The sequence below is a fragment of the Hypanus sabinus genome, chromosome 3, assembly GCF_030144855.1.
Source record: "Hypanus sabinus isolate sHypSab1 chromosome 3, sHypSab1.hap1, whole genome shotgun sequence".
Taxonomy (NCBI): domain Eukaryota; kingdom Metazoa; phylum Chordata; class Chondrichthyes; order Myliobatiformes; family Dasyatidae; genus Hypanus; species Hypanus sabinus.
The window spans coordinates 187,345,661-187,369,663 of record NC_082708.1 but is presented as its reverse complement, the minus strand read 5'-3'; the positions used below and the strand labels follow the sequence as shown (position 1 = coordinate 187,369,663).

The 24,003-nt window shown below is 43.7% G+C and overlaps 1 protein-coding gene across 5 annotated transcripts in view; it reads right to left on the bottom strand.

The window, feature by feature from the left end:
- LOC132391962 (exocyst complex component 6B-like) overlaps positions 1 to 24,003 on the bottom strand; it is an 845,841-nt gene that overhangs the window by 189,035 nt on the left and 632,803 nt on the right. For all 5 annotated transcript variants that reach the window (XM_059965781.1, XM_059965785.1, XM_059965784.1 and 2 more), the window contains exon 19: positions 10,964 to 11,105. In XM_059965781.1, coding sequence (XP_059821764.1) covers positions 10,964 to 11,105 — 142 coding nt within the window. The remainder of the gene's footprint in view (positions 1 to 10,963; positions 11,106 to 24,003) is intronic.

Below are 24,003 nucleotides of genomic sequence, written 5' to 3'. Positions count from 1 at the left end.
AGGAAAATAAAGACTTGCCTTCTTTGCACCTTAAAAAACCTGCATTTTAGCAACCCAGCATGATTTTACTCTGAGATCTTTGCCGTTTTACCAACTTACACACCACAGGTTCCCACACACACTGTGTGCTAATCACCCATGGAAGCCAGTTTTTGTATTGTTGACTGAGAGAGAGATTGTCTGGGACTTGTGTAGGGATCTGCTTCCATTTTATGGAATGGTTTCATAGTTCTATGTCCATCGAGAAAAACAGGCTCATACTAGGGGGCATAGTGGTTAGCATAACAGTGACCGGCGACCAGGGTTCAGTTCCTGCTGCTGTCTGTAAGCAGTTTGTTCATTCTCCCTGGGACTGCGTATCTCAGAAACTGCTGATCTCCTGGGATTTTCATGCACAACTGTCTCCAGAGTTTACAGAGAATGGTGCAAAACACAAAAGAAACATCCATTGAACAGAAGTTCTGTATGAAAATAAATTGTTCATGAGAGAGGTCAGGGGAGAATGGTTCACATTGACAGGAAGGTGACAGTAACTCAAATAACCACACATTACAACAGTGGTGTGCAGAACATATAACATGCTGAACCTTGAAGTGGATGGGCCACAGCAGCAGAACCACAAACATACACTAGGTAGGAAAAAGGAGGTGGTCCTGAAAACGGACTTCAGGGAGTTAGCAAGGAAGTTGAGAAGCAGGACCTCAAAGGTAGTAATCTACCACGTGACAGTGAGTACAGGAATAGAATGAGGTGGAGGATAAATGCGTGGCTGAGGGATTGGAGCAGGGGGCAGGGATTCAGATTTTTGTATCATTAGGACCTCTTCTGGGGCAGGTGTGACCTGTACTAAAAGGACAGGTTGCACTTGAATCCCAGAGGGGCCAATATCCTGGCAGGGAGGTTTGCTAAGGCTATTGGGGAGAGTTTAAACTAGAATTGCTGGGGGGGGGGGGGGGGGTGGAGGTTGGCTCACAAATAGAGAAAGTTTAGAGACAGTGAAAAAGGGAGGATGGGCAGATGATAGAGAAGGGACGCACTCAGACTGATGGTTTGAGATGTGTCTATTTTAATGCAAGGAGTATTATGAATAAAGCGGATGAGCTTAGAGCATGGATCAGTACTTGGAGTTACGATGTTGTGGCCATTAGAGAGACTTAGATGGTGCAGAGGCAGGAATGGGTACTTCATGTGCCAGGCTTTAGATGTTTCAGAAAGGACAGGGAGGGGGGCAAAAGAGGTGGGGGTGTGGCACTGTTGATCAAAAATAGTGTCACAGCTGCAGAAAAGGAGGAAGTCATGGAGGGGTTGTCTACGGAGTCTCTGTGGGTGGAAGTTAGGAATAGGAAGGGGTCAATAACTCTACTGGATGTATTTTATAGATCACCCAATAGTAACAGGGATATCGAGGAGCAGATAGGGAGTCAGATTCTGGAAGGGAGTAATAATAGCAGGGTTGTTGTGGTGAGAGATTTTAATTTCCCAAATATTGATTGGCATGTCCCTAGAGTGAGGGGTTTAGATGGGGTGGAGTTTGTTAGGTGTGTTCAGGAAAGTTTCTTCACACAATATGTAGATAATCCTACAATAGGAGAGACTGTACTTGATTTGGTACTGGGAAATGAACCTGCTCAGGTGTCAGGTCTCTCTGTAGGAGAGCATTTTGGAAATGGTGATCACAATTTTATCTCATTTACCATAGCATTGGAGAGGGATGGGAACAGACAAGTTAGGGAAACGTTTAATTGGAGTAAGGGCAAATATGAGGCAGTGGAAAAGTGTGTATGGAACCGGAGGAGGTGGCAGAGGTACTTAATGAATACTTTGCTTCAGTATTCACTATGGAAAAGGATCTTGGTGACTTGCAGCAGACTGAAAAGCTTGAGCATGTAGATAATAAGGAAGAGGATGTGCTGGAGCTTTTGAAAAGCATCAAGATCAATAAGTCACCGGAAGCAGACGGTATGTACACCAGGCTACTGTGAGAAGCGAGGGAGGAGATTGCTGAGCCTCTGGCGATGATCTTTGCATCATCAATGAGTACGGGAGAGGGTCCAAAGGATTGGAGGGTTGTAGACGTTTCTCCCTTATTCAGGAAAGCAAGTAGAGATAGCCCAGGAAATTATAGACCAGTGAGTCTCACTTCAGTGGTTGGTAAGCTAATGGAGAAGACCCTGAGAGACAAGATTTATGAGCATTTGGAGAGGCATAATATGATTAGGAATAGTCAGCATGGCTTTGTCAAAGGCAGGTCGTGCCTTATCGGTCTGAGTGAATTTTTTGAGGATGTGACGAAACACATTGATGATGTTAGAGCAGTAGATGTAGTGTATATGGATTTCAGCAAGGCATTTGATAAGGTACCCCATGCAAGGCTTATTGAGAAAGTAAGGAGGCATGGGATCCAAGAGGACATTGCTTTGTGGATCCAGAACTGGCTTGCCCACAGAAGGCAAAGAGTGGTAGTAGACGGGTCATATTCTGCATGGAGGTTGGTGACCAGTGGTGTGCCTCAGGGATCTGTTCTGGGACCCCTACTCTTCGTGATTTTTATAAATCACCTGGATAAGAAAGTGGAGAGATGGGTTAGTAAATTTGCTGATGACACAAAGGTTGGGGGTGTTGTGGATAGTGTGGAGGGCTGTCAGAAATTACAGCGGGACATTGATAGGATACAAAACTGGGCTGAGAAGTGGCAGATGGAGTTCAACCCAGCTAAGTGTGAGGTGGTTCATTTTGGTAGGTCAAGAATGATAGCAGAATATAGCATTAATGATAAGACTCTTGGCAGTGTGGAGGATCAGAGGGATCTTGGGGTCCGAATCCATAGGACACTCAAAGCTGCTACGCAGGTTGAATCTGTGGTTAAGAAGGCAGACGGTGCATTGGCCTTCATCAATTATGGGACTGAGTTTAATAGCCAAAGGTAATGTTGCCGCTGTATTGGACCCTGGTCAGACCCTACTTGGAGTACTGTGCTCAGTTCTGGTCACCACACTACAGGAAGGATGAGGAAACCATAGAAAGGGTGCAGAGGCAATTTACAAGGATGTTGCCTGGATTGGGGAGCATGCCTTATGAGAATAAGTTGAGTGAACTCGGCCTTTTCTCTTAGAGTGACAGGATGAGAGGTGACCTGATAAAGGTGTACAATAAGAGGCATTTATCATGTGGATAGTCAGAGGCTTTTTCCATGGCTGAAATGGCCAACACGAGACGGCATAGTTTTAAGGTGCTTGGAAGCAGGTACAGAGGATATATCAGGGGTAAGTTTTTTATGCATTGAGTGGTGAGTGCGTGGAATGGGCTGCCAGCAATGGTGGTGGAAGCGGATACAATAGGGTCTTTTAAGAGACTCCTGGACAGGTACATGGAGCTTAGAAAAATAGAGGGCTATGGGTAAGCCTTGGTAGTTCTAAGGTAAGGACATATTTGGCACAGCTTTGTGGGCCGAAGGACCTGTATTATGCTGTAGGTTTTCTATGTTTCTACAACAAGGTTAATGCCCTTGAGAGGTCAAGTCAGAGTACAGACATCATTCCAAATGAGAAGTTATGGCTGGGCTTGAGAAGGGCTGTTCACTCACGATCTCCATAAATCTGACAGAGCTTGAGCAGTTTTTAAAACAGGAATGGGGAAAGGTCACAATGTCCAGATGTGCAAAGCTGATAGAGACCTATGCACACAGACTCAAGGCTGTAATTGCTGCCAAAGGTGCATCTTCTAAATACTGGCTTGAAGGGAGTGAATACTTATGCAATCAATTATTTTGTGTTTTATATTTGTAATTCATTTAGATGACTTTGTAGAAATATGTCTTCACTTTGACACGAAAGAGTCTTTTTTTCTGTTGATCAGCGTCAAAAAATTCAAATTAAATCCACTGTAATTCAATCTTGTAAAACAAGAAAAAATGAAAACTTCCAAAGGTGAATACTTTCTAAAGGCATTGTAGCTAGGGTACTTAAGACTCTTGCACAGTTCTGTATTTGTCAACGCGGAGCAGACAGAAATCTGTAAATCCGGCAGGAGCAAAGGATTTTGGGAATGGTGAGAGTGGAGTGCCACGGAACAGGTGTGGGGCAGGTGGCAGAGAAGGAGGCCGGGGTGGAGAGAGGTGGTGCATATGGGCACAGCCAGTGCTGAGACACCAGGCAAGGTAATTTAATTCCAAACAATTGGTTTATCGATCAATACAGAATGTCTCTCTGGTGATTCCCGTCCCCTCCATTCCTCTTTTCCCAACCATGATTCCCCTCTCCTGGCTCCCTCCCTACTTGTCAGTGCACAATAGAGACCCATATCAGAATCAGGTTTATCATCGCTCACAGATATCATGATTTATTTTTGTGGCAGAGGTGCATATTTATTTGTTGGTGGGGAGGATTGTTCCTGTGACGGAGCTGGCTGAGCTATTTTGGTTAATTTCCTTTCACCAACGCTGAACATTGTCTCCTGTAAAGAAGCCCATTTCATATCCTAGCTATTCAGTTACTTATTTTTATTTCGAGATACAGTACGGAATAGGCCCTGTTGCAATGACGAACTAACCTCCTAACCGGTATGTCTAAGGACTGTGGAAGGAAACCAGAGCACCTGGAAGAGACCCACATATACACGGCGAGGACATACAAACTCCTTACAGCGGATGCTGGAATCGAGCTCTGCGCTGTAATATCATTGTGCTAACTCCTACGCTACCATGGCACCCTATTGTATCACAGGTTCTCAACCCTAATTGTGCATAAGCTCTGCATAAATATTTTTGATTACACAGCATAAAAATAGTCTAACCCCATATTTTCTGGGCCAAACTGAGCCAAATGGGACTAGCTTCGATAGGCATCTTGGTTGGCTTGGACAAGTAACGGACTATACCTGTGCTGGTTTGCTTTTTGTTCCATGTCTCATTTGCCTGCATTTGATCCATATCCCTCCAATCCTTTCCGATCCATGAACCTGTCCAAGTATCTTTTAAACATCGCATTTGTACCCAACTCTACCACTTCCATTGGCAGCTCTTTCAGAATTCCTGAAAGTCAATCACCTGGCTTTAGACTCCTCCACTCGTCTGCCTCGTTCACCACAAGAAAAACTGTCCCAGCCTACCCCAACTGATTGGGTATATTTAATACGAGGCTTGATAAGTTTTTGCTTGGTCAGGGCATCAAAGGTTATGGGGAGAAGGCAGTAAAATGGGGTTGAGAGGGAAATTAAATCAGCTATGATGAAATGGCAGAGCAGACTCAATGGGCTAAATGGCCTCATCCTACTCCTATGTCTAATGGTCTTAAGGTCTCTCTCCAGTCCCTGCAACAACCTTATGAATCTTTCTGCAGCCCCTCAAGCCTATGATTCCTCCGGCTACACTGCTCACTGTTAATGTATATGATAGTGGGTCATATTCAAGATCCAGTTTATTGATATCTGACCGTACATAACTACAACCAATGAAATGACGTTCCTCCAGATTATGCACAAAACATATATCACACACAGCTCAGAAAACAAAATATTACCACAGGTAAACAGTAAACAGCTCGCTGTCCTATTGACAAGACCTCAATGGCTGCAGGATATTAGTCCCAGCAAGACTTTATCTCTGGCTGCACAAATATTATCCAATAATCTGCACTCAAGAAAGAATCAGAATCAGGTTTATTATCACTGACACTTTGTCTTGGCTGAACTTAGTACAGGCTCTTTGCTGAAAAGCGTACAAGAGACATTCAGAAAGATGATCTCGCAAGTGCGGATGAGAGTGAGGTATGGAACCTCAGTGAAGTACAAGCAGAAAATTGGCACAGAGGATATATCGTACATACAGAAAAGTGCCAGAGAAAGAGCCAGAAACATCATGAAGGATCCCACCCTCCCTGCTTGTCCCATCATGGTGGAGGCTGCATAGCGTCCACACCAGGACCACCAGACTCAAAAACAGCTCCATCCACTAACCCACCCCTCCACACTCCACCACTTATCACTTCCTGTCACAGTCACCCTATGTACAGGCACTCCTGTGCCTAGCTTAATTCTATGGGTGTTCAATAAATGTATATAAGCTATTTTATGTAATCATATTTACTGTGCTTTTATTATTATTGTGTTTTATTTTGGTACTGCATCAGATGTGGATAATGACAACTATTTTATTCTCCTTTACACTTGAACACTGGAAATGACATTAAACAATCTTGAATCTTAAATCTTTATGGACATACAATTAACGTATATACGTTGCTGTGTGTATTTATATTTATTGTGCTTTCTTATTTATGTGCTCTTTATCGTATTGTGTTGCTTTTTATGATGCAACCCCAAGTAACAATTATTTTGTTTTTCCTTTTCACTTGCATCCTGGAAATTACATTGAACAACCTTGAATCTTGAATGTTGAAATCCTGGTACTGGAGTCCTCACTGCATGACACCACTCAAACACCACGTCCCCCTTTGCCATCTCTCCCTGAGGCTAAGGAAAACTGAGGCACATGTAGCGGATATAGCAAACACCTCACAGCTCAGATATTGCAGACTTAAGACACTCAATGAATTTTGACTACATTACTATATTAGTATAATTGATTAAGATCCAGGACGAGACCCCAAGCTCACACCTCACCCCCCTTTATTATAACATTTACGTTTATTTAGTAAGCCGTGTTGGCTAAACGCCAGCACACTTAAGTTTTGTTCCACTAATCACTGCCTTCCTCTTTATTGAGCCGTTAATTTGCTTTTATTATATGTGGCTGAAGGGGGACCTGGACATTTTTATAGGAGTATGTTGGGCCTGATAAGTCTGCATGGTACCTTGTAAACTCCGGCTGGGACTTTATTATCCAGCATGTGGCTTTTCCGTTCAGTGTTGTGGAGGAGAAAAAAGCATCTGCTCCAAAGTTGGGGGAAAAACTTCTGAATCTGAATCAGGTTTAGTATCTCTGACAAATGCCGTGAAATTTGTTGTTTTCCAGCAGCAGTACAGTGCAATACACAAAATATATTATAGATTATATTAAATATACAGTATATATATATTTATGTGTGCGTATATGTGTGTGTACTGTATATTTCTTAATATAATCTATAATATATTTTGTGTATTACACTGAACTGCTGCAATACATATATATATCTATGTAGTGTGTGTGTAAAATATATTTACACACAGACTGCATACACAATGGCCACTTTATTAGATACACCTGTACACCAGCTCATTAATGCAAATCATGTGGCAGCAACCCAATGCATAAAAGCACACAAGAGGTTCGGTTGTTGTGCAGAACTAAGATCAGAATGGGGAAGAAATGTGATCTAAGTGACGTCATGGACTGGTTGTTGGTGCCAATTGGGGTGGTTTGAGGATGGTGTAAAAAAAACAGAAAAACACCCAGTGAGCGACAGTTGTGTGTGTGAAAACACCTTGTTAATGAGGGGTCTGAGGGGAATGGCCAGACTGGTTCAAGCTGACAGTAACTCAAATAACCACGCGTTACAACAGTAAAAGAAGCATCTCTTTCTTTTAGATGTAGAAGAGCATCTCTGAACACGCAACCTTGAAGTGGATGGGCAACTGGGGGGTACCTAATAAAGCGGCCCCTGGGTGTGTGTGTGTGTGTGTGTAATTAAGTAAGTAGTGCAATAAGAGAGGAAAATAGTGAGGTGGTGTTAATGGGTTCATGAACTATTCAAAAATCTGATGGCAGAGGGTAAGAAGCTGTTCTTAAAACTTTTGAGTGTGTGCCTTCAGATTCCTCTACCTCCTTCTTGGTGGTAGTAATGAGATGAGGGCTTGTTCTGGATGGTGAGGATCCTTAATGATGGATGCTCCCTTTTTGAGGCATTGCCGTTTGCAGATGTCCTCGATGGTGCTGTGGGGTCTAGTGCCCATCAGAGAGCTGACTGATTTTATAACCCTCTGCAGATATATATAATCCTGTGCAGTGGCCCCCTCCAAACTAGACAGTGATGCTCTCCATGGCACATCTGTAGTCTTTCGTGACATACCAAATCGCCTCAGATCCCTAATGAAGATCTTCAGAGATGTCAACACTGAGGAACCTGAAGCAGCTCACCCTTTCCACTGCAGATTCCTCGGTGAGGAGGAATTCAACAGGTTTGGTAGCATCTTACTTATTACTGGCCATTGCATCGCTGGTGTTTAGAGCAGCAGTGAACGTCCTCTATTTGTGGCTTCCTTCATCATGTCAGTAGCTTTCTCGGTTTTCACTCCTGTCTGCCATGCAAGTCCCGGGTGGAGGCTCAGGAATACCATCACACTCAGAGGCAGAACGATTCTTTATTGCTGTTTCCATAATAATTTTGTTTTACCAGTCAGGGTTGTCAGACCTGAGCTGGACCCCTGAATCTACAGGTCTGGTGAACCACTCTGAGTGTGGCCTGCACCACTTAACCTATGACCTTACCAAGAGCCAAAGTATAAAGCCCTGGCACCAGCCAACACAGCTCTTCAGATCATTGAGCCACACAAACCTCTAAACCTAACAACAAGGTTGTGGTCCTCTTGGAGGCTGGCAGCATCTATGGAGAGGAATAAACAACTGAGGGCCTCACCTACCAATTGTCAGTTCCTCCTTCCACCTTTTTATTCTGGCTCTTCCCCTTTTCCTTCCAGTCCTGATGAAGAGACACAGCCCGAAATGTCATCTGTTTATTCCCCTCCATAGATGCTGCCTGACTTACTGACTTTCTTCAATATTTTGTATGGGAGGTTGAGGATTTTAGTGTCATATACTGAGTGGTTAGGTAACATACCAAGCAGCCATGTAGCACAGCAGCTAGCGTTTTGCCTTACAGTGCCATCAATCAGGGGTAAATTCCCACCACTATCTGTAAAGAGTTATTTATATTATTTTTATTTAGAGATACAGCGTAGAACAGGCCCCACTGGCCCTATCAGCCGCACCATGAAGCAACCCACCTACTTAACCCTAGCCCAATCACAAGACAATTTACATTGGCCATTTAACCTACTAACTGCTATATCCTTGGACTCTGGGAGAAAACTGAAGCATGGGGAGGGAACCCACGCGGTCACGGGGAAAATATACAAGCTCCTTGCAGACGGCACCAGAATTGAACTCCAAACTCCAGAAGACCCAAGCTGTAGTAGCATCACGTTAACAGCCACCCTACCATGGATGTTCTCCCTGTGCCAGCTTTACTCACAGATTCAAAAATGTACAGGGTAGTAAAGGTTAGTAGGTTGCAGGTTTGCTATGTGGGCACTGGATGCGTGGTGACAATTGCAGGCTGCCACCAGCACATTCTTGGACTGTGTTGGTCGTTGACACAAGCAATGCATTTCTCTGTACATTTCGATGTTTCGATTTACATGCAACAAATAAATTTAAGCTTTAATCGCCTTGTCCCTGCACTGGCTGCATACCCTTACAATCCATCATTTTGCAAACATTTTCAAGCATCACTCTACTCTTTCAGAAGGGAGGGAGGCAAAAACCGGAGATTATCACCCAGTTAACCTGACTTCAGTAGTTCGGATGATGTTGGAGTCTATTATCAAGGATGTGGTTTTGGAGTACTTAGAGGCATTTGATAAAGTAGGCCAAAGTCAGCATGGTTTCTTTAAGGGGAGATCTTGCCTGACACATCTATTGGAAATATTTAATGAAATAACAGACAAAATAGAGTAACGAGAGTCAGTGGATGGTATTTACTTGGATTTTCAGAAGGCCTTTGACAAAGTGGCGCATGCAAAGATACTAGCATGAATAGAAGATTGGATAACCGGCAGGAGGGTCATCCACAGTTCATTCTCTGACATCGTTGTGTTGTTAACATCTTATGCCTGCTCTGGCTTCATATCCTACACAGTATCAATCACAGTTTTTGCGATTATTTTCACTTGACTCCCATCAGTCGCCTTCTTGTGGTTGTAACTCTGGACTTCCGAAGTCCCATGTGTAAAGACGCATGTGCCTTCCAGAATTTCATTTGCTTGCTCCGTCCCCACTCCCACCCGCACCGGACATCCCCTGCAGCTGTGAAACTCCCAAAACTCTGCACTTCAACCTCCAAAGCGCTAGCCCTTCAATCTCACTTTGTCAAGAGACACATTAAAATCTATCTCTGGCAGACCTTTGCGATTCCCTGTTTCAGTATGGTGGCTCGGTCAAGTTTTTTTTCTGCTAACTCTCCTCAGTACACAGAGCAGTGAAGCACAGGAACAGGCCTTTCAGCTCAGAGTGACCATAGCGATCGCAATGCTGAAGTATAGCATCTTGGTTCTTCTTTTCACTGCATTTAGTGTACTGCTGTACAAACATATAACCATATATAACAATTACAGCACGGAAACTGGCCATCTTTTAGTCTGTGCCAAACGCATACACTCACCTAGTCCCACCGACCTGCACTCAGCCCATAACCCTCCATTCCTTTATGTATATGTATATGGACAGGCCATATACCTATCCAATTTTTTTTAAATGACAAAATCGAACCTGCCTCTACCACTTCTACTGGAAGCTCGTTCCACACAGCTACCACTCTCTGAGTAAAGAAGTTCCCCCTCGTGTTACTTCTAAACTTTTGCCCCTTAATTCTCAACTCATGTCCTCTTGTTTGAATCTCCCCTACTCTCAATGGAAAAAGCCTATCCACGTCAACTTTATCTGTCCCCATCATAATTTTAAATGCCTCTATCAAGTTCCCCCTCAACCTTCTACGCTCCAAAGAATAAAGACCTAACTTGTTCAACCTCTCTTTGTAACTTAGGTGCTGAAACCCAGGTAACATTCTAGTAAATATCCTCTGTACTCTCTTTCTATTTTGTTGACATCTTTCCTATAATTTGGTGACCAGAATTATAAAATATGTGTAACTCAGGTTACATATGAAAATATGTGTAAGTTATTCTTGAAGCACTGGCTTGAGAACATTGAGAGTAAGAGAAGAAATGGGATATTCCTCTGACGACTTACGTTCGCACTCTTTGACGTCCATGTTGAACTGTTTCAGAGCCCCCATGGTGATCTGTTTGACCTCGTTATCGAGCAGCAGCTGGAGCAGGGATGTGGAGAGGTGCTTACAGGCCGACATGCAGGCTGTCTGAGCCACTTTGCCCTGGAAACAAGACGAGCACAGACATCAGCCATCAGCAAGATCCAGTGTATAGAAAGTGTTCACATGTAACCCATTCCCCCTTTGTCCCTTCCTCTCTCCTGACTTACCCAAGTCCTCACACACATCCACTCCATTCCAAACCACCCACATTCCAAAACCCCTGTTGGAATCATAGAGCAAGAAAACAGGCTGTTCAGCCCATCTAATCATACCAAGCTGGTACTCTGGCTAGTCCCATCTGGACCATAGCCCTCCATACCCCTGCCATCCATGTAATAATATTGCAATGTTTAAAGTGAGATTTGGATAAGTACATGGAGAGGAGGGGTTTAGAGGATTTAGTCCAGATGGAGGTGATGGAACTAATCAGAATAAGAGTTGGGCATGGACTAGATAAGCTTAAGTGACTGCTTCTGTGCTAAGTGCTCTAAGACTCTATTCTACATTTTGATAATGGTTTCCCTTGTAGGGCCTCAATAAATTGCATGTTGTATATTTAGATGGAGACATAACAAAAGGTTTTTACTCCTCATGTATACGAAGGATGTAAGCAATTAAGTCAATTCAATTCAATTGTTTGGAATGAAATGAGTTGCTTGGTGTCTCCAGGCTGGGTGTGTCTGCACCCACACCACACCCTGCTCCTGGGACTCCTCTGTCACCTGATCCCCAGCACTTCACCCTAACCATTCCCAACATTCTTTGCCAGATTTACACACTCGCTCTAGGCTCCACATTAACAAATACATCATCACCATCATGTGCCATGACATATAAGGTGGGCGATCTTGGTCTGTGACCATGTTTATTCCAGGCAAATGTTTCTACAGAAGTGGTTTGCCATCGCCTTCTGCTGGGCAGTGTCTTTACAAGACAGGTAGCCCCAGCCATTACCAACACTCTTCAGGGATTGTCTGCCTGGCGTCAGTGGTCGCATATCCAGGACTTGTGATATGTACCAGCTGCTCATACGACCATCCACCACCTGCTCTCGTGGCTTCACGTGACCCTGATCGGGGGCTAAGCAGGTGCCACACCTTGCCCAAAGGTACCTGCAGGTTAGTGGAGGGAAGGAGCACCTTACACCTCCTTTGGTAGAGACGTAAATTCACCGCTCCAGCCCATCAGTACTGGCAAATGTCTGCACAGTACTGTACCTCATTACACTGTTGTAATTAAGTGATCTGTATGAATTGCACGCAGAACGAAGTTTTCACTGTACTTCAGTACAAATGACAATATTAAACCTGGTTACTAGTTTCCCAAGTCTACTTGTGGCATCTTCGCAAAATACTTACCGATCTCCTTGTAAACCAGAATTTGATTTAATATCACTTATATATCGTGAATTTTGTTGCAATACATGAAAACCCCTTTTTCCCCTCTGCCATCAGATCTCTGAATGGACACTGTACCCATGAACACTAAATTTTTACATTTAGTTAACTTTTTAATATATATCGATATTATTGTAATTCATAGTTTTATTATTATGTGTTGTAATGTACTGCTATCACTTAACAACAAATTTCATGACACATGCCGGTGATATTAAACCTGATTCTGATTCTCAGCTGCACCTATGGAGAGGAATAAACAGTTGGCTTTTCAGATCGAGACCCTGCATCAGGACAAGAAAGGATAGAGGAAAAAGCCAGAATAAGAAGGTGGGGGGGGGGGGTGGAGGAACTGGAAGATGGCAGGTGATAGGGGAGACCAGGTGAGGGGTGAGTGGGTGGACAGAGTGGGGGAAGAGGTAAGAAGCTGCGAGGGGATAGGTGGAAGAGGTCAAGGACTGAAGACGAAAATACCTATAGGAAAGGAGAGTGGGCCATGGGAGAAAGGGAAACAGAGGAATGTAAACACTTCCAAGTGAGGCAACGGTTCACCTGCAAATCTGCTGGGGTCGTCTACTGTGAATGAGCATCATGCGACCTGATTCAGCCTTCTCTACATTAGTGTAACCCGTTGTAAATTGCGCGAACACTTCATCAAGCATCTCCTGTTTGATCTGCCAAAAGTGGAACTTCCCAGTGACCAAATATTTTAATTCCCATTCTGGTTCCAACATGTTGGTCCATGGCTTCCTGGGGATGAGGCTACCTTCAGGGTTAAGGAGAAACATCTTATATACTCTCTGGGTAGCCTCTAACCTCATGACATGGATATCAATTTCTTTTTCTGGTAAAAATATTTTTCATCCCCCCTCTGCTCTTCTTCTATTCTTCTGACTGGCCTCTTACTTCTTCTTACCTTCTTTTCACCTTTCCCTGGGTTCCGTCCTCCATCCCTTTCTCCCATGGTCCACTCCTCTCCTATCAGCTTCCTTTCTCTCCAGCCCTTTATCTTTTCCACCCACTTGGCCTCACCTATCACCTTCCAGCTAGCCTTCTTCCCCTCCCCCATTTTTATTATGGCATCTTCCCCCACTTTCCAGTTATGAAGAAGGGTTTCAGCCCAAAACATTGACTGTTTATTCATTTCCATAAATGCTGCCTGACCTGCTGAGTTCCTCCAGCACTCTGTGTGTTGCAGAGGGAGATAAAATTTGTTCTTTACAGCAGTACAGTGTAAGACATAAAAATTACTCTAAGTTACAGAATGAATAAATAGTGCAGAAGATAGAAACTCAAGAGATTCTGCAGGTGCTGGAAATCCAGAGTAAGATACACACAATGCTGAAGGAACTCAGCAGGTCAGGCGGTGTCTATGAAGAGGAATAAGCACTCAACATTTCCAACCTTGATGAAAGGTCTTGGCGACTGTTTATTACTTTCCAAAGATACTGCCTGATCTGCCGAGTTCCTCCAGCGTTTTGTGCTGAAGACATCTATCTTTTCTCAGTTACCTCCTCAAAACACTCAATCAGATTTGTGAGTCGTGATCTCCCCTGCACAAAGTCCTCCCCACATGAATGCCCACAGTTGATAAGCTATCCATGGTATTCACGAGAGCAGCCTAATCAGTCACTGTCATTCGGTTGTCCGATCACTGACAGCCATCACAGTGGGGTGCCCCTGTATGAAGTGTCCTCATTAACGTCCCACCACTGTGCATCCTCAGGTCATCCTACTTGTCTTCTGTTCAGTAAGCCCCCAGCATTTGGCCCACGCTCGTTTACACAAGGGTTGGTAAATAAATTTACAAGGATTTTGATTAGACTTAAGAACCTGAGTTATAGGGAAAGATGTAATGGCAGGGACTTGTCCTCTCTGGAGCATAGGAGAATATATCAGAATCAGAATCAGAATCAGCTTAAATATCACTTTGTGGCAGCACAGAAAGAAAAAGAAACCGTGAATTAAAGTAAGTATATATATATATATATATATATATATATATACTAAATAGTTAAATCAATAAGTCCTGCAAAAATATAAAAATGTAGTGAGGTAGTGTTCATGGGTTCAATGTTCATTTAGAAATTGGAAGGCAGAGGAGTAGAAGCTGTTCCTGAATCATTGAGTGTGTACCTTCAGGCTTCTGTACTTACTTTCTGATTGTAGCAATGTCCTGGGTGACAGGGGTCCTCAGTGATGGATGACAGCTTTCTGAGGCACCACTCAATGAAGATGTCCTGGTTACTATGGAGGACAGTGTCCATAATGGAGCTGACTAATTTTACAACTCTCTGCAGCTTGCTTCGATCCTGTGCAGTAGCTGCACCCCCCCCCCCCACCAGACGGTCATCACAATGGGGTGAATGGGAGGAGATTCGATAGATGTATACAAAATTTTGAGGGTATTTATAGGGTAAATGCAAACAGGCTTTTTCCATTGGGTGAGACTAAAACTAGAGGTCATAGGTTGAGTGTGAAAGGTGAAATTTTGAGGGGGACCATGAAGGGTTTCACTCCGAGGGTGGTGCAAGAGTAAAATGAGCTACCAGTGGAAATACATTTAAGTTTGGATAAGTACACGGATGGGAGGAGTATGGAGGGCTATGGTCCTGATGCAGGTCGATGGGACGAGGCAGAGTAATAGTTTGGCATGGACTAGATGGGCTGCAGAGCCTGTTTCTGTGCTGTAGTACTCTATGATTCTAAATGTGGTTTATTCAGCCTTGCCCACTTCCTGGATAAAGTAGAACATGATCTCCACATTAATCTATTTTTTGCTGGGATCAGTGAGTGGAATGTAATTGTTCAAGTGCTGTTGAACCAGGCATTAACCACACAAGGAGACTTAACCAGGATTTCCACTGGTACAAAAAGGCCGTTGAAAATTGGAAAACAAAACTGCGGATGCTGGAAACTTGAAGTAAAAATAGAAATAGTTGGAAGCACTCAGTGTGGAAAGAGAAACAGAATTATTATTTCAAGGAACCTTCACTTGAATATCCTGAGAAAGTGTCTCAGATCTGAGTCATTAACTATTTCTCTCTCCAAGGTGCTGCTGAGTGTTTCAGAGTCATACAGCACTACAGCTTAGAAACTGGCCCTTCAGCCCATCTACTCCATTCTGCCTAGTTCCCATTGACCTACACCTGGGCCATATTTCTCCATACCCCTCCATATCCCATCCACGTACCCATACAAATTTCTCTTAACTATTGCAATCAAACCCACATCCACCACTTCTACTGAGAGCTCGTTCCACCCTCTGAGTGAAGAAGTTTTAAGATCATAACACCACAGGACATAAGTACCCCTTAAATGTTTCACCTTTCACCCTGAACCTATGACCTCTAGTTTTTACCCAACCTCGGTGGAAAAAGCCTGGCTACATTTACCCTATCTATGATTAACCGAGAAAACTTTGAGAGAGTGAAGAGCACAGAGTTTCTTAGAGTGCACATAACAGATGATCTAACTTGGTCCCACAATACCTCTTCACTAGTCAAGGAGGCATAACAGCATCTGCACTTTCTGAAGAGATTGAAGTGTGCAAGTCTCCCTGCCCCCTTTCTAACATTCTACAGAAGCATTATCAAGATTGTCCTGTCTGACTGCTACGTTGTGTGGTACGGAAGCTGCAAGGCATCGGACCACAAGATGCTACAGGGGACAATAAAAAACATCAAAAGTATCACTGGGGTCGCTCTCCTTCCGATTTGTGACATTTACCAGGAGCTTCGGAATCAGGTTTAATATCACTGACTTATGCAGTGGAATTTGATAACTTAGCGGCAGCAGTACGTTATCAGCAAAACATGATAACATAGAAAATAAATAAACCAATCAATAAATTACAGTAAGTAAATATATCCATATCAAATTGTTAAATTAAAAATAATACAAAAACATATAATAAAAAAGAGAGGTAGTGTTCATGGGTTCAATGTCTATTTAGGAATCAGATGGCAGAGGGGAATAAGCTGTTCCTTAATCTTTGAGTGGGTACCTTCAAGCTTCTGTACCTTCTTCCTGACAGTAATAATGAGAAGAGGGCATTTCCTGGGTGATGGGGGGTCCTTAATACTAGACATCGCCTTTCTGAGACACCGCTCCTTGAAGATATCTTGGATACTATGGAGGCTAGTACCCGTGATGGAGCAGACTAATTCTACAGCTTTGTAGATGAAGGGCCTTACCACTCATCGCACAATTTGTTTGACTAACTACCGTCAGGAAGGAGGTATAACAGCATCAGAACTAGAACTGCCAGACTGGGTAACAGCTTCTTGTATCAGGCTGTGAGACTAATGAATGACTAATGAATACCTTGTCATCACTGAGGTCTCGTCACTAGGACAGCGAGCTGTTTACTGTACTGCTTACCTGTGCTGCGCTTTAATACAGGAATTTTGAATTATATTTTATTAATTATTTATAGAATAATACTTTGTTTTATATGCTGTATGTGATATATGCTGTGTGGGTGCACCATGGTCTAGAGCAGCATTGTTTTCTTTATTTGCATGTATGTACAGTCAGATGACAAAAAATTTGAACTTGACCATGAAATAGACACTTCATAATTTTGTATACCTCTATCAAATCTCCCCTTATTCTCGTACGTTCCAGGGAATAAAGTCCTAGGTATTTTCTGGTTTTGGAATGTAAAGTGACTACCTGCCCTGATGATGAAGCACCACAATTCCTGTTCTCAACATTATTTATTACTTAGTTATCAATTACAATTATTATGTCTCTTTTTGCATTTGCACTATTTTTTCTGCACTTTGGCTGGTTGTCTATCTTTGCGTGTAATTTTTCATTGATTCTATTAGGTTTCTTGGTATTTACTGAGAATATCTACATAAATATGTCCTTTGGTATGCATTAACCTTGAACTTTGAACTGATTCAGTATTGTGGTTAAGTACCAATCCAGGTGTTACGGTCATGCCGGAGATGGGAAAAGGTTTCAGCAGAGTTGGGAAAAGCCTTTAGTTTGATTAGGTTAATATAGTTTTGTGAGTCTGCCAATCTCTGGCATCTGGTCCAAACGGTGCCAGCGAACAATGATTCCACAGGAGACATCTTCCAGATAACAGAACTTCCCAATTATTTCACTCTTTCTTTTTCTGCCTTCTGCTTGTTCTTTTTGTCTTGTTTGTGTTACGGAAACTTTTGCAGCCTGTGGTGTACAGTTTGAATCCGGACTGAAGGATCCAGCACTTGCTGTGTCTGGAGAGCTGCCTCATGGTGATCAGAGATATGGGGGCCAAAAAGGTCTGAGAACACAAGGTGACTCGTGGAAAAGACCAGAGATGAGTCACGAGGTCATGAATGACTCCATCTCGAAGCAGCAAGGAAGACTGAAACACCAAGGTGAATGCAGAGGGTGTCAGTGATGGCTAAGCACGAAACGGTTGGCAGCTGGATCAGCGTGTTGGGCTCCGGTCAGCATTCAGACCCAGTTCGGTGTGTTCAGATCCGTATGGGTGGCATTCGGCCTGGATCAGCATGTTCAGCCCCAGGAGGGCAGTGTTTGGCCCTGGAACAGAGATGTTAGGACCCAGGTCGGTGGAAGGACTGAGCTCATGCAGTGAAAAGATGTTTCCCATATTCTGAAATTTATGTGATTATTGGACTGTACTTTATAGTGGTTTCCTTCAGTTTTTTGATGTTTTCTTTCTTATGGTCAAGTAGTGGGTGGGTGACCTGATCATTTTTCATGTATGGGGGGTGGGGATTTGGTAGTACTGTTGCTGTTCCTTTCTGCGAGTGAGGGGGTCGAGGATTGTTGCTGTGGGCAAGGGGAGGATTATGGGGTCTGCAAGGCTTGTTCCTTTTCTTTTTCATGCCGGTTGGGAAAGGAGTTGATGTCTTTTCTTTCATGAACACCCATGGGCTTGCTGTATTTAATGGCTATCTGGAGCAGACAAACATCAGAGTTGTATTCCACATGCATAATTTGAAAATAAAATGAGCCTTTGAACCTTTTAATCCTCAGAATCAAAATCAGGTTTATTACCACTGATGTATGTCAAGTAAATTGCCGTTTGCCAGCAGCAGAATAGTGCAATACGTAAAACTGAGCAACTATAACTCATAAGAAATATAAAAAAATATAAATAATTAGGGCAAAAAGAGAGCAAAATAGTGAGGTAGTGTTCATGGGTTAGTGGACAAATCAGAAATCTGATGACCGAGGGGAAGAAGCTGTTCCTAAAATGTTGAGTTTTTCTTCAGGCTCCTGTTCCTCCTCTCTGATGAAAGTAATGAGAAGTGTGTGCTGTTTGGTGAGCGTCCTTCATGCTGGTTGCTGACTTCTTCAGCCATTGTCTCTTGAAGATGCCTCGGCAATGGGGAGGCTAGTGCCCATGATGAAGCTGGCTGAATTTACAACCCTCTGCAGCTTTTTCAGATCATGTGCATCAGTGCCCCCATACCAGATGGTCAAATGGTCGTGGCAGAGTGGGACAAAGGAACAGGGTTCAGTTAATTTAATCCTGTGAGCCTGTACCAAGTTTAATATCACAGCCAATCTCTGGCTTAATCCTCTATGTACCCCTCCATATTTCTAAAAACTTTAGAAATATCTATAAAACACAAATTAATAAATTAATTAATTTACCAAACGCCATCTGGGATATGCCCCTCTCATACCTGGGATTAGCCTCCAATCTGACTGCATGAACACAGATTTCTCCATCTTCCAGTAATTTCTTCCCCCACTCCCCCTCTCTTTTCCCATTCTCCATTCTGACGCCCTTCACTGCCCATCACCTCCTCCTTTCCTTTCTCCAATGATCCACTCTCCTCTCCTATCAGGTTCCTTCTTCTTCAGCCCTTTACCTCTTCCATCTGTCACCTCCCAGCTTCTCACTTCATCCCCACCCTCCCCATCTTCTGCCTTCGCCTATAACCAGATTTATGTGATGTTTGTTTAATATTTCAGTAATATTTGAGTAATATCACATATATAGTTTGATTGCCCACCATTGAGAATGTCTTTTTTGGAAGAGGACAGCGAGGCTGGAGAGGAAGTGCGGCGGCGGCCATTTTCAAATTGTCCAATTGCTTCTCAGATCGGAGTTCTGAGAGGCGGGACTGCGCAGGCGCGTGAAGGAGGCCCGGGAAGGAGGGAAGATATATAAAGCACGCCGCCTTAAGAAGCGGGCAGCGGAGTGAGCCGGGCGCAGAGTGTAGGGCTTGGGAGTGAGCCGGGCGCAGAGTGTAGGGCTTGGGCTCAGAGGGCTTAGGCGGAAGAGGGCACAGTAGGCTTATCTTTTAGTTCTTGTATTTTCAGTTATTTGGGAGGTATGAGTGTGAGGGCAGCGTTGTTCTCGGTGTTGAATGTGGGAGATCCTGGAGTCTCCGAGCCTCCCAGACGTCCACATCTGCGCCAGATGCGCCGAACTGCAGCTCCTGAGGGACCGAGTTAGGGAACTGGAGCTGCAGCTCGATGACCTTCGCCTGGTCAGGGAGAGTGTGATAGAGAGGAGTTACAGGCAGGTGGTCACTCCGGGACCACGGGAGGCAGATAGGTGGGTTACAGTCAGGAAGGGGAAGAGGCAGGTACTAGAGAGTACCCCAGTGGCTGTACCCCTTGACAATAAGTACTCATGTTTGAGTACTGTTGGGGGGGACAGCCTACCTGGTTGGAGTGACAGTGGCCGAGCCTCCGGCACAGAGGACGGCCCTATAGCTCAGAAGGGTAGGGTTAGAAGAAAGAGGTCCATAGTAATAGGGGACTCAATAGTCAGGGGCTCAGACAGGCGTTTCTGTGGAGGTGACCGGGAGTCCCGGATGGTAATTTGCCTCCCTGGTGCCAGGGTTCGGGATGTTTCTGATCGCGTCCAAGATATCCTGAAGTGGGAGGGTGAAGAGCCAGAGGTCGTGGTACATGTAGGTACCAATGACATAGGAAGGAAAGGGGAAGAGGTCCTGAAACAAGAGTATAGGGAGTTAGGAAGGCAGTTAAGAAGAAGGACCGCAAAGGTAGTAATCTCGGGATTACTGCCTGTGCCACGCGACAGTGAGAGTAGGAATAGGATTAGGTGGAGGATGAATGCGTGGCTGTGGGATTGGAGCAGGGGGCAGAGATTCAAGTTTCTGGATCATTGGGACCTCTTCTGGGGCAGGAGTGACCTGTTCAAGAAGGACGGGTTACACTTGAATTGTGGGGGGACCAATATCCTAGCGGGGAGGTTTGCTAGGGCTACAGGGCGGACTTTAAACTAGTAAGATGGGGGGGTGGGAGACTATTTGAGGAGACTATGGGAGAGGAGGTTAGTTCACCAGTGGAGCAAGTAAATAGACAGTGTGTGAGGGAGGAAAGGCAGGTGATGGAGAAGGGATGCGCTCAGCCCGAAGATGTAGGGGAGAAGAAAGAAAAGGATAATAAATTTGAATGCATTGTTAGGGATGGAAAGAGAGGAGGAGATGGAGAGTATCTTAAATGTATCTATTTTAATGCTAGGAGCATTGTAAGAAAGGTGGATGAGCTTAAAGCGTGGATTGATACCTGGAATTATATGGTTATATCTACCATAAACACTGCCTAGGCAGGGCGAAAAGCATTATCAAGGATGCATCTCACCCTAACCATGGACTTTTTACTCTCCTCCCATCCGGTAGGTGCTACAGGAGCCTCCGCTCCCGCACCAGCAGGCACAGGAAGAGCTTCTTCCCTGAGGCTGTGACCCTGCTGAACCTCACATCACAGCGCTAAGCAGTATTGCACCCATATTGTACTGTCTCATACTTTTATATTTGTGTGCTGTAGCACTTACTTTTTATTCACAGTTATTTTGTAAATAACACTATTCTTTGCATTTCTGGTCAGGTGCTAACTGCATTTCATTGGCTTTGTATCCGTACTCGGCCCAATGACAATAAAGTTGAATCTAATCTAATCTAAATTAAGAAGCATTCTTATTTATTTAAATAATTCATTATGGGTTATATGTAAAAATATTTGAATTGCATATGTCATCATGCTACCAAGTGATATGATCGTGACTCACTTAAAGTAGACTCGAAGTTAGACTCACATTTCGGAATCTCATGTCTTCCTTGAATTAGTTTAATATTCTGAAGTCACAAATATTACAGCACTTTTCCCCCTTCTGACTCTGGCTTCTTCCCAACTTCTGTGCAGTCCTGAAGGTCTCAGCCCAAAACATCGACTCTTTATTCCTCTCCGTAGCTGCTGCCTGACTTGCTGTGTTCCTCTAGTATTTTGTGTGTGTTATTCTGTGACATGCCCTCTTCCCATGACTAACACAGGGGAGGGGGAACAGGAGCCTGAAGACCCACACTCCCCGATTCAGAAGCAGATTTGTGAATTATCCATGAACCCATGAACACTGCCCCTCTATTCCTTTTTATTGCACTATTTATTTATCTTGTAATTGAGAGTAATCTCCTGTCTTTGTACTGTACTCCTTCTGCAAAACAACAAATTTCATGTCATGTAAGACAGTGATAATAAACCTAATTCTGAGCAACGGCCATTTTATTTATTTTAGTTTATATTTAGCGGTAGAGCGTGTAACTGGCCCCTCTGGCCCTTCAAGCCACTCCGCCCAGCAACCCACTAATCTAACCCTAGCCTAATCACAAGAAAATTACAATGGCCAATTAACATACCAAACAGTGCGTCTTTGGACTGTGGGAGCAAATCGGAGCACCCGGAGTAGTTCCATATGGTCCCAGGTAGAGGCATACAAATTCCTTACCGAGGGTGCCGGAACTAAATTCTGAACTGCGGAAAGCCTCGAGTTGTAATACTGCCACGCTAACTGCTACGCTATCATGGGGCCCGTTTGTGACAGAGCTTCTAACACTCTTCACATGTAGAAAAATAATAATCAATCCTCACTGCTTCTCGAGACCCAGATTCTTCTTTCAAATAACTTCAAAACCTCAATCATCTCGCCCCACAAGGTACCAGATTCCAGGAAATGTACATTCTGATGAAGTCACTGACCTGAAATGTTACTCTTAGTGAGTACTTCCAGCATTTTCTCTTTCTATTTCAGGAAATATAACTCCAGATTCTGAATTCTCCCTTATAATTTAACCCTTAATGGACAAATATCATCCTGGACCATAAGACCTAGAAGCTAATCTACTCCACTCTCTCTACATCAAGTCTACTCTGCCATTCAATCATGGCTGATCTATCATCCTTCTCAACCCCAATCACCACCCTCTGGCTAAAGAAGTTTCACCTCATCTATGTAGATTGACCACCGTCTGGTCAAACTACACTGTGTTCCTTGCAAAGCTTCCTGATCCTTATGGTCCCTTATATGATGGAGAGCACTCTAACTGGTTGAATCACCTACTGGTATGGAGGGGCCACTGCACAGGAACAGAAAAAGCTCCAGTGGGTTGTTGACTCAACCAACTCCACCATGGGCATTAGCCTCCCCAGCATCCAAGACACCTTCAAAAGCCTCAAAAGGCACCATCATTAGAGACCTTTACCACCAGGCCATACCCTCTGCTCATTGCTACTGTCAAGGAGGAGGTACAAGAGCCTGAAGGTATACACTCAATGTTTTAGGAACAGATTCTTCCCCCCTGCCATCAGATTTCTGAATGATCCATAAACCCATGAACATTGCCTCACTATTTTTGCCCTCTTTTTTCACTAATTGACATTAAATTATAATATACTGCATATATATAGTATATTTCTTATTATATTTTATAGCATATTTTATGTATTGCAATGTACTGCCGCCACAAAACAACAATTTTCACAACATATGTCAGTGATAATAAAGCTGCTTCTGATTCAGATTCAAAGCTTGTGGTATTGAGTAAGTCATCGCAGACTACATTCTGGGAGTGATTTAGTGAACAGAAGACATATGGGATATTCTCATGATACACAGTGGTGGGACGTTAACACAGATTCTTCATTCGCTTGTTACAGGATAGACTCCACTGCCAGAGACCGACAGTCAAATCCCACTGACTCTGGATCCTGGAGACATATACACACATTGGCCACTTTATTAGGTGCACCTCCTCGCCATTGCAAATATCTAATCATCCAATCATGTAGTAGCAATTCAGTGCATAAAAGCATGGTCAAGAGATTCAGTGGTTGTTCAGACCAATCATCAGAACGGAGAAGAAATGTGATCTAAGTGACTTTGACCGTGGAATGATAGTTGGTGCCAGATGGGGCGGTTTGAGTATTTCAGAAACTGCTGATCTCCTGGGATTTTCACGCACAACTGTCTCTGGAGTTTAGAGAATGGTGCGAAGCAAAGAAAAAAATCCAGTGAGTGGCAGTTCTGTGGGTGAAGATGCCTTGTTAATGAGAGAGGTCAGAAGAGAATAGTCAGACTGGTTCAAGCAGACAGGTAGGAGACAGTAACTCAAATGGCCACACATTAGTATGGTAGTGTGCAGAAGAGCATCTCTGAATGCACAAAGTGTCAAACCTTGAGGTGGACGGGCTACAGCAGCAGAAGACCACTAACATACACTCAGTGGCCACTTTCTTAGGTAAAGGAGACACCTAAAAAATGACCATTGAGTGTA